A 12,949-nucleotide genomic window follows, 5' to 3' on the forward strand; every position below is an offset into this window, starting at 1 on the left:
CTTTTATAATATAATAATAAAATATCTAATTACTCTCTATTATTTTTCTGCCCCCAAAATTTCATCGAATATCGGACTTCAGAAAAAGGAATTGATGGAAAAATTGAATCGCGATGACATTACATTGGCCACTGCTATTACTCGTTTCTACGGGCATGTAGTAAAAGCAAATGCCATGGAACAAAATTTATCAGAAAAATTGAGCGTCGCCAGGTTGTCAAGCGAAGGGCACTCGGGGAAGAAGCGGAATTTCATTCGTTATTACTTCTTTTTACTTTACGAGTACCATAAAGGGGGCTATTTATGCGGCCATAAAGTTACAAAATATGGCATCGAAGCGCTTCTTTCGTTGAAATTCGCGCGAAAATCGCGCCTGTAAAATTTCGAAGGATTATTACACGGCGTTTAGTCCGCGCCGATAACGAGACGTCGGAAATCATTTTCACGGGCCCTCTGCGTGATTCAAACGAATTTAAATCCTACTCTATCCCGCTCTGTGCCGTTAAATATCGGTTTAACGACATTATCGACCGACTGCGTATTTCCTCTGCAATCAGATCCGGCTTTATGCATCAGCATATTTAATCGCGCAACGACGACGTTACGTTAATTAATATGTTTGCTGATAACGTATTAATCTGTCGTTAAATATCGCACGAGCAAGAATTACGCGTGATACAAACTGTCATTTGGTAATTTGTCACCGTTTACTGAATGAATCGCTTTATTAATTATCGCTCGTTGCACGTGGATGCTAATTTCTCGCTTGAAATAGCTTTCTTTCCCACGATTATATCCCTTGGTCGATTTTTTCCGGGTAAAATATGGCTATTTTATATAGTCAACGTTTTGGTAGTATATAATCTCTCCAAAAATTGGGACAGTGGACACGAAGCACGGTAGATATTCATTTTTAAAGCTCCAACGTTGCTTCTCTCTGGTTTTTTATTTTTTCGTCGATTTTTATTTATTTTAAACAAATTAAGATTTATCTTCCACGAGAATTGAGTTTCACAGATATCCTGAAGGAGAAGTTGCTAATTAGTTATGAATTTTTAGTCTCTGTAATTTTAATCAATTGGTCTCTGTTAATTGGTAGTTGCAATGAGTCCTCCGTTTGTTGTCGAAAAAACGGAGGGTAAATTTCAAATAAACCAATTAAATTGAATTGATCGAAAATATCAATATACGTGTATTTGTCGTGGAATTGACATTTTCTATTAAATTGCGATCGTATGGAATATTATTCCCGTGTATCGTGTTATTGCGTTAGTATATGATAATAAAGGCGATGGCGTTATTTACATATCGATCTTCATGTTTATTTGTTTATTCGAGCAATTAATGTCGCGAATTGACAGGTGTAAATTATATAGCATTCGAGGTAGACTGCACGTAAATATAGCATTGGAGAGAATACCTAATGAATTAAACGAGTTTTCCACGGTACACGAAAATCGATCGGCTCGATTTTCTAACTTATTTTTCAATAGTTAATTAGCTTTTAGGTTACATTATGCAAAGTTAAGCCAAGTAATCGATACGAGACACGAAACCTGATTCATTTTAAAGTATAATTATTCTCCCCGACGGGGATTTGAAACTTTCGTTTTCGATGAAATTTTTAATAAGCTTACTTTCAAACTGCTAATACAAAAACGAAGAAAACAAGGAAATTTAATAATAAAGTAATTCAGACTTTTTCGTTCTCCTTCGTCCTCGAACTTCCCTACAACCCCGTCAATTATTCTATACAATTTAATACGTAATCTCATCTACTAACTTTCTGTATGCAATTTTAATGTATGAGCAACACAAACATCCTCAGTAAAATCTAAATATTAATAAGCACCGTGAAAACATACATCCTTTCCAGAAATTCGCGCCACGATTTTAAGGGCATCCCATATATTTACGTAACTTTCCTTTTCATACAGTAAATACATATTCATCCTCTAAATTATAGACGCGGTATGCATAAGCAGATAATCAAAACAACCTTCTCGCAGCTCAAAATGAAAATTATCCTTTAAGCCCAGGATTACTCGCGTATCTGTGGGTGTATATGTATAATTATTAATTACTTATTCATTGAAATATACGAAAATTCGAGTATTTCGCGAGCCGTAACCAAAATTAAAAAATATTGGACATCTACTATACACTCACGCGAGTACTTCGAGCTTCAGATTGCCACGTGGCTATGGTCTCTCGTTGAAAAGTGACAATTGATCGCGATATATTAAAATCCGAATAATTTCGCTTTCTTTTTCCCAAAATTAAAAAATATCGTAAATTTACTAAACTAAACTCATGCAAGTACTTTCAACTTTAGACTGCCACGTGCTCATAGCTCCCTCACTATAAAGTAACACTAATTGACCGCGATATACAAAAATTGGGACAATTTCTCTTTCTTTTTTCCAAAATTAAAAGATATCGTAAATTTACTAAACTAAACCCACGTAAGTACTTCCACCTTTAGACTACCACGTGGTTATGCTTTCCTTCTGAAAAGTGACACCAATTTATCGCGATATATTAAAATCTGAACAATTTCGCTTCCTCTTTCCCAAAATTAAAAAATATCGCATGCAATTAAACTAAACTCACGCGAGTACTTCCAACGTCAGACTACCACGTGGCTATGACGTCCCTACTATAAAATAACACTAATTGATCGCGATACACAAAAATTCGAGTAATTTCTCTTTGTCCTTGCCAAAATTAAAAAATATCGCGTGCAATTAAGCTAAACTCACGCGAGTACTTCCAACGACAGACTACCACGTGGCTATGACGTCCCTACTATAAAATAACACTAATTGATCGCGATACACAAAAATTCGAGCAATTTCTCTTTGTTCTTGCCAAAATTAAAAAATATCGAACACTGTACCGCACACTCGCGCGAATATCTAGAACTTTAGACCGCCACGTGGACAATGCCACGTAGTTGAGGCAGAAACGCTGGAAGCAGTCACGATCAATTAACCAAACCCGTGTTTCATTTCCAGGCACTGGTCTATCGAGACGGGAACCTGGTGTCGGGCTCGCTGGAAGCCCTGGTGCAGCATATGGTGCCCACCGAAGAATATTATCCCGATCGGGCGTACCTCTTCGCCTTTTTGCTGAGCGCCAGGCTCTTCATCAAGCCGCACGAGCTCCTGGGCGAGGTCTGCGCCCTCTGCGAACATCAGCAAAACCTGAATGGAGAGGGTGGCAAGGTGAGCCCACGAATCCAGCCTGCCACAAAAGCCCACCGAGAGCCTTCCGGGCGTGCACTTTACGGCCACCGCGTGCATTATCGTTTCATCGTCTCGCAGGCTCGACCCCCTTTTCGCATTCACCCCCTCGGAGAATCACCCTGGCACGCTTGCTCTCGTTCCACCTTGTAATAACGAGCACGCGCGTATCCAGGCCAGAAATGTCTCGCTCGCAAATGAATTTCCAGCTCGACGATCCTGCTCTCTTTCCCACTTCTTCTTCGCTTCTTTGTTCCCAATTTTCGGAAGGCAGAATCGCTTCCCGTGATTTACGGTTATGTTACGTTTTGGGTTCTTCACTTCTTCGTCCCGTTCTCTTTTGTTCTTTTCGTGGCTTCCAGTTTCGGGATCGGAGCGATATGAAAGAGAGCAGGAATACGGTGCTTGCCGAATATATAGATTGGCGTATTTTACTCCAACGAAAGAGACGACGAGGTACGAACGTGGTGGGGGCTCTTTCGATTTTGCAGAATAGAGTATTGTTTGAGTGGTGCTTTGGAAATTAAAATACCTCGATACAAGAAAATTGTGAGTGTTTCTAAACAGACATGATTTTTCGTTAAAATAAAATATCACATAAAAAGAAAATACGTCAGAAGGTTCATTCTTATCTTAAAGGTTAGGTTAGAGTACCCCGATATTTATAATTATTCGTGTTTCTAAATAATTAGAAACAAGTTAGGCAGGAGTTAATAGCATTTTTAGAAAAACTCTCATTTTTCGGAAATTGAGGTCGATAGAGCAATTTCAATTACGAATTCGTGCCCTGGAAAATGAACTCGACATTAATCACTTAATGGATATTACAGATTAGGGAAAAAGTTAAAATTTGTTGGCAGTGTAATCCAACCCCATGTTTATTCGGTTTATCACGATTAATATGTACCAAACCATCAAAGCTGAAAAGTCTGCAATCTCAGAGAGATCCCTCTATTAACCCAGTCTCTGCAGCGTTACCATCAATCTGAAAAATTCCGAGGGAACTTCGTAAACAGCAGACCAACGGAATTTTTACTCTATTCGCGAAAATTAATATCAACCAAACCATTATTCCGGAAAGCTAACCAATCATCTTAGTGGAAAGGAGAGGAATCCCTCTTCCCTCTTCTGTTCCAATTAACCCAGTCTCTAGCACTCTGCCATCGATCTGAAAAATTCCGCGAGATTCATTCCGCGTATTCTCTAGCGTTCCCATTTCCCCGCCTCATCCAAAACTTGTTTGGCAACGCGTGTACGGGGAAGTGAGCTAATAAAAAGGGAGGAAGAGAAGCTTGGTGAAAACTGTGTGGCGTGTTCCAGGAACGTCTGCAACGCTTCGTGCCGCGACTGGTGCAGCTGCTAGCCGAATGGACGGAAACATTCCCGTACGACTTCCGGGACGAGAGGGTGATGGGCCACGTCAAGTCCATCACGCAGAAGGTCGCTGCGGTCGACGGTGCGGCCAGGCAGGAAGTTTCGGCATTGCTGCAAAACTTGCTGCTCAGACTGACGGCCCTGGAGAGGTACGAGGAGGGTCTGGCCAGACTGGCGACCGAGGCAACGACAGAACAGCTCTCACAGGTTCGTGTACATACCCCAGAAACGCGTATTAATATCGTATTAATCCTAAATCGGACCCCTTGGTCCTTTCCCGGCTACCGTCCTGAGAGTCTGGGAAACTTTGACATTCGTTTCGTGCATAATACAAATTTCAGTCGATGATCGGGAAGTTCGATGATTAGATATTAAACTTCGATGAGAAGCTTTTAATTTTACAAAATTTCTACTTTAGATAAATATGTAAGTGATGAGAAAATGGTAAAGTTCGATTGAGGTAGTTGATGGACTGAAAGAAAATCTAGCTTTTCTTTTTAATTATATTAAAATGTTATGTTAATCTTGTTGAGGGCTTTTACACTTTCCACGTTAAGTGTTTGTCGTTTCTCCATTAAACAGTCAGCTGTGTTTGATGACTATATCCGTCATGCGTAAAATTTAGTTACCATTTGCTATTTAAATTGTAATTTTAGCGAAAATTAACATATATTCGTAAATTTCAATGTGTTTCGAATCTTTCGTTCTAAAAATGAAATAAAACAAAGAATTAAAAGGTATAAATAATCAAATCTCGGCCAACGAGGTCTAATGTTTCCCGCTCAAACACAGTATCCTTCCTGGATTATATACATATACTTGGCAGTTCAGCAATAAACAATCCTTCTCGAAGATGTGCACTTTGTTATAAACAAGAGATTAGGAAAGAATCGCGGTATTGGTGTTCAATGTGCAAAGTGTCACTGTGTCGTTCCTGGTTTTGGTGTATAGTACTCGACAGCAGCAGTTTGAATTTTTAACTTTTATAGATATTTGATTTTCCTGAGTTTTACGTTTATTATGTATGTTGCATATGTTTATGTTAAGGGAACGGATAAATATTAGTAATAAAAGTGTTCATTTTATACAATAAAGCCGTCTTTTTGATCCAATATTTTAATAACTTACTTTGTGTTTGACGACTATACCTGTCATAGCTTAATTCTCGCGACACATATAGGTGTACGCTCTGAAAAGAGGTCGCCACAGCTGACTGATTAATTTATAATAATTTACATATCTTTTACCGTCATCCAATCCTGTAAACCAAAGTAAAAGTTTATCTAAAATCGTGTTTCGAGATATTCAAAGTTAAAATTTCATCTTAAACGTGTAACGAGATTATAAAATGCAATAATCAATGCAAGAGCCTATCTTGAGTACTCGTTCTTCTTCCAAAGAGCTCTTTAGTCGCAGACGATGTTCCCGGATAATTTGAAACAGTAGGATATACCAAAGTAAGCCCAGGAAAATTCGTTATCAGTAATTGTAAAGAACTTGGCGAACGCGATAAGCGCCAATTCATTTGTAAACACGCTCCGCTAACTTCAGCTTGTTTATAAAGTTTAGCAACGATTACTCGATTAACTGTAGCCGCCGAGAAGTTGCCGTATAATGAACCGATAATATTCCGTCTATGGCACTTGCTCGACCCGCCTTCCGTTCGTTTCGTGCACCAATTCGGTCCTCGTTACACGCGGCCCTTGTTTCCGTTTAAATGGCCCGCCATGTCCTTTGTGCTTATCGATACGAACGCTCTTCTAGCATTTGCATCGGCAGCACACACGTCTACCACGACCACCCGATCCCGTGTAAATGTTTACATCCCTTCCTTGTCCCTAATTAAATCTTCGATTCCGAAAATATCGACACACCGATGTAATTTGTTTTGCTCGTGGCAGAGAGAACGTGGCCTGTCAGCTGAAGCTACAGGTATTTTAGAATCTCAGATTAATCGTGGAAATATCAAATCGAACATAACGACTGGCTACCTGGATATTTTATTTTTGCTTTTAAAAATATGGCAGTACACCAATTTTTATTATATAGATTATTATTGTAGATTATTAATTTGGGTACATGTCACGGGTCAATGTTATTATTATTGGGATTATGGGTAAAAAGAAATAACTATCGTTCTTTATAATTATCTTTATTCTATTTTTAGGAAGGTATACCTTCTGTTTTGTAATTGTACGCAGGGAGAGACAAAATTAGAGGGATGAAAAAGGGTATGGAATTGCAGCTCGTCCTGATCCCCTATTTCTTATCTACAGCGTGAAGTAAACACTTCACTTCTCCTAAGAGATTGATTTTTGTAAATACGTTAAGACGTATCTTATTTTCAACAATTATTAATTCAATATTATTAATTTTATTCTTAGCGATGATATGTATAATTAAAATGAATAATATATCAGTAAATAATAATAAAATACACTAGTGTAAAATTGTTGGAATTAATTAGCCTAATTATCTAATTAGCTCTCTATGCACGCTCTTGGTGACTCGCTTAGGGTTAATCGACTAATCGTCTAATATCCAGAGTATCGCTCTTCCCACTCCAACTATGAAAGCACGTACTTCCATATGTACAATTGTCTTCAAAAATAATATAAAATAGGCCAACTATTATATAAAACTGAGACGAGATACGTTTATAGCAAGGAACCTTACAAACATCACCTTTGTCTTCTTTAAACCAAATAAATTGCAAATTATCATCGCGCTAATTGCCGAATTCTCAACGCAAATCGTCTAGCTTAATTCCCATAACCTAACCAAATTCCCGCGCGTCACTCTCAGTTCATAATCCTCTATTTCCCCGAATTTCCAAACGAGAAACGTCAAATCCGAAGCCGAACGTCCCCTCGCCGCCCCTTAGCCCTAATCTCAAGAGAAATTTTCCGATACGCCAGCGTCGTAAATCGAATTTGCGTACACTTTGTACGTGCCTGTAGACGCATCGGAGGTGATACTTCTCCGGTGTTGAGAAACTAAAATAGCTTCCTTTCCCGGCATCGAGCAATTCCCCGTCGAACTCGATTTTCCAGCCACGTTCTCCCCTTTGACAGACGTTTCGATATTTTCCCGGACGCGGAGACGCGATACTGATAACATCCCCTAGGGATCTGCGGAGATTTCGCCTATGCATCATGCCTGTTTATACATGTTATTCGCATTCGGCGTGCTAATGCACGCGTTCCAGCGGGCACGCGCGCGTTATCCCGGCGTGTACGAGCGCGTGCACTTTGCGCAGTTAGGCTAACAGGGTTATGTAGTTTCCTCCGGCGCCCACCCCGTCGCCAGACAGGGGAGACAGTAACTATTCCATTTAATTTGATTACCCTACGCCTATCTGCCGCCGCGTGTAACACCTACTAATAGCTAATTTGCAACTGCATTAGTTAGTTAAATATGCCGGCGCATCGCGCCCGCGCGCCGGCTAATCAGGCCGGAATTGCGTGAGCTGCGACCGCTACAAGCTTCATCGATGATCGTGCGGCCGGAGAAATTACCGCATCGCCCAATTGTTTCGTTCTGCGGCTGTCGCTTCAGCGTTGCAAACCTGTTTCGGATACCACTTTCAGGATTCCTGCTTCGGTTAACGCTCGTTCGATATACAGCCCGGGTTCCGGTTAGCTTTCGGTTAAGTACGAGCACGTCTCCATTTTGGCGAACGATTTGGAAAAGAGGAAGATTTAGGCGATGAGGATATTGGCGAACGTTCGTTGTGGTTGGATACTCGATAGGGTTGCAGTGGTATTTTGTTTGGGTTATCCTTGATGTTGAAGTATGCAGCTTGGTGCTGGTGGAATATTGTGCTCATGGATATTGTGAATTTGTAACAGAGTGAGAGAAGGAGTTCGATAATCGATAGGGTTGACGCGTCGACATCTTGATATGGAGGGATTTCGGTTTGGAACCTCTGCACGGTGCACTGTGCTGGCTGGATGCAGTGGTATCTTGATGTTTCGATACCTTGAAATCGAGATAACTCGGTGTTGTGGTACCGAGACTTAGGGGTTTCGTGCGTTCGAATGTTAGGGTTTGTGTGAATTGGTACTTTGATTGTTTGGTATCTTGATGCACAGGTGTCATTCATCGTTAGATTTTGGTTCTAGTGAATAGGTATTGCGACTTGTGATTTGAATAATTAATACATTTGTCTTCTAATAATCTAGAAGCCACCATATGAAAAGGAGTAATAGCGTTTTGATCACGAATAATACTTTTCAAAATTTTTATTTAACCGTTTTATTATTTAATTATTCTCGTGGTAGTTTAGGGTATAGGAATATTGCTATTAAATTCAGTATTCGTAAAAAGGAAGAGTTAGTCTTTACGGATAATTTTCTACAATCCAAAACTATCATTCCAATCAGTTTGGTGTTTTTAATTCCTAGCTTAAACCTCTTGCTTAAATTTTAAATTGTGTATACCATTTACTTCAATCTAAAATTAGCATTTTAAATTAAAAATTAAAATGCACAAAAATTGTAAATCTTTTGTGATTTTATCATGAACGAAATAGGTGCAAGAGAGTAAATTAAAATTGAATAAACGATAGGGCAAAGAGTTAATGGAACACCATTCAAAGGCCCTTCGGTATTTATTTCCATTTCTCAAAATTAATAAATAGTTGTGGGCTGGTAATAATAAACTATTGCTATCTCTAACATTGAATATCTTTCATCTTCCTGGTGGCATTAAACGCATATTTTCTCCTGGTCGAATGAATAATAGTACCTTCCTTTATGATCAAAGGGAGATAAATTTCCTGAGGCATAATAAATAACATCCTCATCTAAACGTGGATGAAATTGCTCCATTGCCTATCAAAAGTTGCCGGAAATTGTTGAAAGCAGCTTCTTCAACCGGCAACTTTAATATTCCTTGCAAATAACCATCTCGTAACCCGCCTCTTTGATTCCGTGGAAATTGTTACGATAGATATAACGTGCATCTTTCCGAGGGGGTGCGTTTATTTCGTATACATGGAAAAATTAATGTGAACGCAATTTCCTGTATCCACAACAGGGTGGAAAAAGGGATATTGTGTGCTTTCGGTGAGATATCTGTCCCCCCCTCTATCTCTCTGGCTTTTTCATGAGAAATATTAAAATCATGACATGCAGGATAAATATTAAAATTCAGACACTCGGGCATGCGGAATAAAATGAGATCTTTATGAAATATGATACGATATAATTTATTCCATTTCCTTTGACGTGAAATACAGCTAATAATCGGGATAATTGGAAGAGACTTTGGAAAATCAGTGTCGTTATTAGTTAATATTTCCTAGTTTATTATCAGACTATTTATATTCAAATTCAGATAAATCTTTAAAGAATCTAAATTTTTTAATTACGTTATGCCCTTTACCAGTTCTTATTCTTATATCTCGACTATAATTTTTCATTTCATTCGCTTCTTGTTTCCCGATGTTTCCCTGAAACGTAAGAAATTGAACCAAAAATGAGAGCGAAATTAACCCCTTTGCACTCGAGAGGCGACTGTCAGTCACCATTAGATAAAATTTCGAAGATCGATATTAATTAATACATCAAATTTAAGATAATGTAACGGCGTGCGAGCTATCGAAATCAAATAATTCTACGTGTTAATTATTATACGATTTCTTATTTATCACTAAAAGAAATATCGCCAGCTTTATAGCAAAAAATCTTTGAACTCTTACTTATTTTTAGCCAAAAGATCGTCGAGTGCAAAGGGTTGATAGTCTTCGCAAATTTTTCGCAAGTGAAATAAATATAAAAATGGTTGTAATCGCTGTTGAGGAGACTCGATATAAATATAAACCTCTTCGTCGAAGAATACAGTCTTTCCCAAAATTATTTATCCCAAGACAGCCATTTTAATCGGATTAAATGCGGGCCCTGTTCCAACGCGACATAACATCGTCATAAAAGTACTACTTAAAATTCTTCCTCTTTGACCGATATACCATACACCCGCAAAAAAGCTTCGCTTCGCCACGGTGCAACACCTTCCTCACCCCCTAAAGAGAATAAAAAGAGGAAAAAGATCAGTCGAATGGGAAGAATATTTCGCAGTTTCGCGAAACAGTATTTGCATGGCGCTTGCATATCTGCGGCCAGGGTTTGCGTCGGAATTGCATCGAAAATGCGGGAAGTCGGTGGACTGCGATAAAAATATAGGTCGGGCGGGGACGGAGAAAAAAGGGAAAAAGAAGATAGATAAGGAAACGGGCGGGTCGAGCTCTTAGGAAGCTCCGGCTTATTAAAGTGGAAGTTCGCCGCGCTTTTTGAACTCGTTCCCGCGACGTGCCGCGACGACAGCTTCGCTTGAACTTTCTCAAGAAGCGCGCCGTAACTCGCGAAACCAATAATACGCCCTTAATCTCTTTTTCATTCCACCCAGTCGACGCGCCGCTTCGTCCTTCCCTTTTTCCACTTTTTTCCCCACCCTCCTACTCATTTTACGTCGTACTCCACGCTGTCAAGGAAAGTTCTAAGCGTGGAAGGCCGGAAACTACTCGATTGCGAACGACCCTATATCGGCCGGCCGCCATGTTGTTCGGTTGTCCGCCATTTTGAATTAGTCGCGTCGCAGATGCCGACCGTCTGGACCTGAGGAGATAGATCACGATATAAGTTAATAATCTAGGAGGAATTTCGAAGGAATTTAGGAGGAATTTCGAAGGAATTTAGGAGGAATTTATAGGTTCATCGAGTCTTTTATATCGCAGTGCTTTCTTTCTTAGGCTCGCTCTGCGATGCTGGAGCATGGTTGTCTATTGACCCTTTGCACTCGACAATTTTTTGGCTAGAGAAGGGTAGAAATTCAAAGATTCTCTACTAAAAAATTGACGATACTTTTTCGAGCAGTAAATAAAGAATTGTATAATAATAGAATTGTAGAATTATTTGATTTCGATATCTTGCACACTGTTACATTACATTAAATTTGATATATTAATTAATATCGAACTTCCAAGTTTTATGAAATGGTGACTGAGGGTCACCTCTCGAGTGCAAAGGGTTAAGTATCACGATAGCTTGGGAATTGTGTTTCAAAGTCTTGAGGAATATTTATAGGCACGTTTGATTTCTTTTTCTTGTTTAATATCGTGTTATATCTTGTTTTCTGTCGTATTTTTCTTGTTTTATATCTTGTTTAATATATTTAATTATTTAATATCTTTTTTAATATAATCGTGGTTGTAAATTATGCAGGTGATTATTGCGAATATCTATTCCTGTGTCTATGAAATCTTTTTGCAAATAAATAATCTTTAAAATCTAATATTTTATACACATGTACCTGTTGCGAATTGTATAATTTCCTTTTTGCAGAAAATAATTTAAAATAATCTAAAAAATAATCTTCTCTCTATAATTTTAGCAAATTTATCATTGAAAAGACTAAATAAAAATTGCAGACAAATATTTCGAATTTTTCCCAAAATTAATTTTGGTACTGATAGATGACTGATTATAATTATATTGGCTGAGAAAATAATTGATGCATTTTTTTCATACACTTATTCCTGGTTATTATTTATGACTTATGTTAATTTTCTTCATTATTAACGAGCTTATTGCCAAATAAGTTTGAAGTTGAAAATATGCTGAAAATCAGCAAGATTCTGCTTTAATGTTCCCCGTGTAAATATTTATAGGGAACCCGTTATCTATACGCAATTTTAATCGCGTGGTTACGGAAATTAATTTACATACAAGGTTCCGCACATCTCCCTTAAAAGTAACAAGAATTTAATATTGCCCGGCAGAGCTGCAGCTTCTATTTCGTTATTTAGTAGAAGGAAATTTTAAGAGGATTATAAGAGGATGGTAAGGATAAGGGGGAGAAAAAGCGGAATATTATTAACAGAAGTGAAGAAGTTTTAGTTCCTATCTTTAATGCGATGTAAGATAAGAGGAAAAGTAGTATCGAGTTTTCTTTAATCTTTTCAACTTAAATATTTTAACCTTTTGCATAATCGGCGTCGCGGGGAAACCCGTCTATCGCGTTCAGGAATTTATTATACGGAATATTTCGCATTGGATATATTGTCATTCAGTTATGATACGAAGCTCTCATTTCTTTTTACCAAAGGAAAATTTTCTCCATCTTCTTCAGAAATAAGTCCCTACTGGATTCTTATTTCATATTTTCATTATTTCGCAAAATTTTCGAGAAGAAATATAATTTTGTACCAATTTCATTTATATAAGATAAAGAAATATTTTACTCGATAATAATTTTTAATCTATATTTTCGATATTAATGATAATATTTTTTTCTGATCAACGATTACATTGTTCGATGGCAAAATCTTC

The 12,949-nt window shown here is 38.1% G+C and overlaps 1 protein-coding gene across 2 annotated transcripts in view; it reads left to right on the forward strand.

The window, feature by feature from the left end:
* Nucleotides 1-12,949, forward strand: part of LOC108545442 (ras-GEF domain-containing family member 1B) — a 596,416-nt gene that overhangs the window by 546,252 nt on the left and 37,215 nt on the right. For both annotated transcript variants that reach the window (XM_017897066.1, XM_017897073.1), the window contains exons 5-6: nucleotides 3,018-3,227; nucleotides 4,566-4,826. In XM_017897066.1, coding sequence (XP_017752555.1) covers nucleotides 3,018-3,227; nucleotides 4,566-4,826 — 471 coding nt within the window. The remainder of the gene's footprint in view (nucleotides 1-3,017; nucleotides 3,228-4,565; nucleotides 4,827-12,949) is intronic.

This window comes from Eufriesea mexicana, unplaced genomic scaffold (genome assembly GCF_001483705.2).
Source record: "Eufriesea mexicana isolate 0111107269 unplaced genomic scaffold, ASM148370v2 scaffold474474869, whole genome shotgun sequence".
Lineage (NCBI taxonomy): Eukaryota > Metazoa > Arthropoda > Insecta > Hymenoptera > Apidae > Eufriesea > Eufriesea mexicana.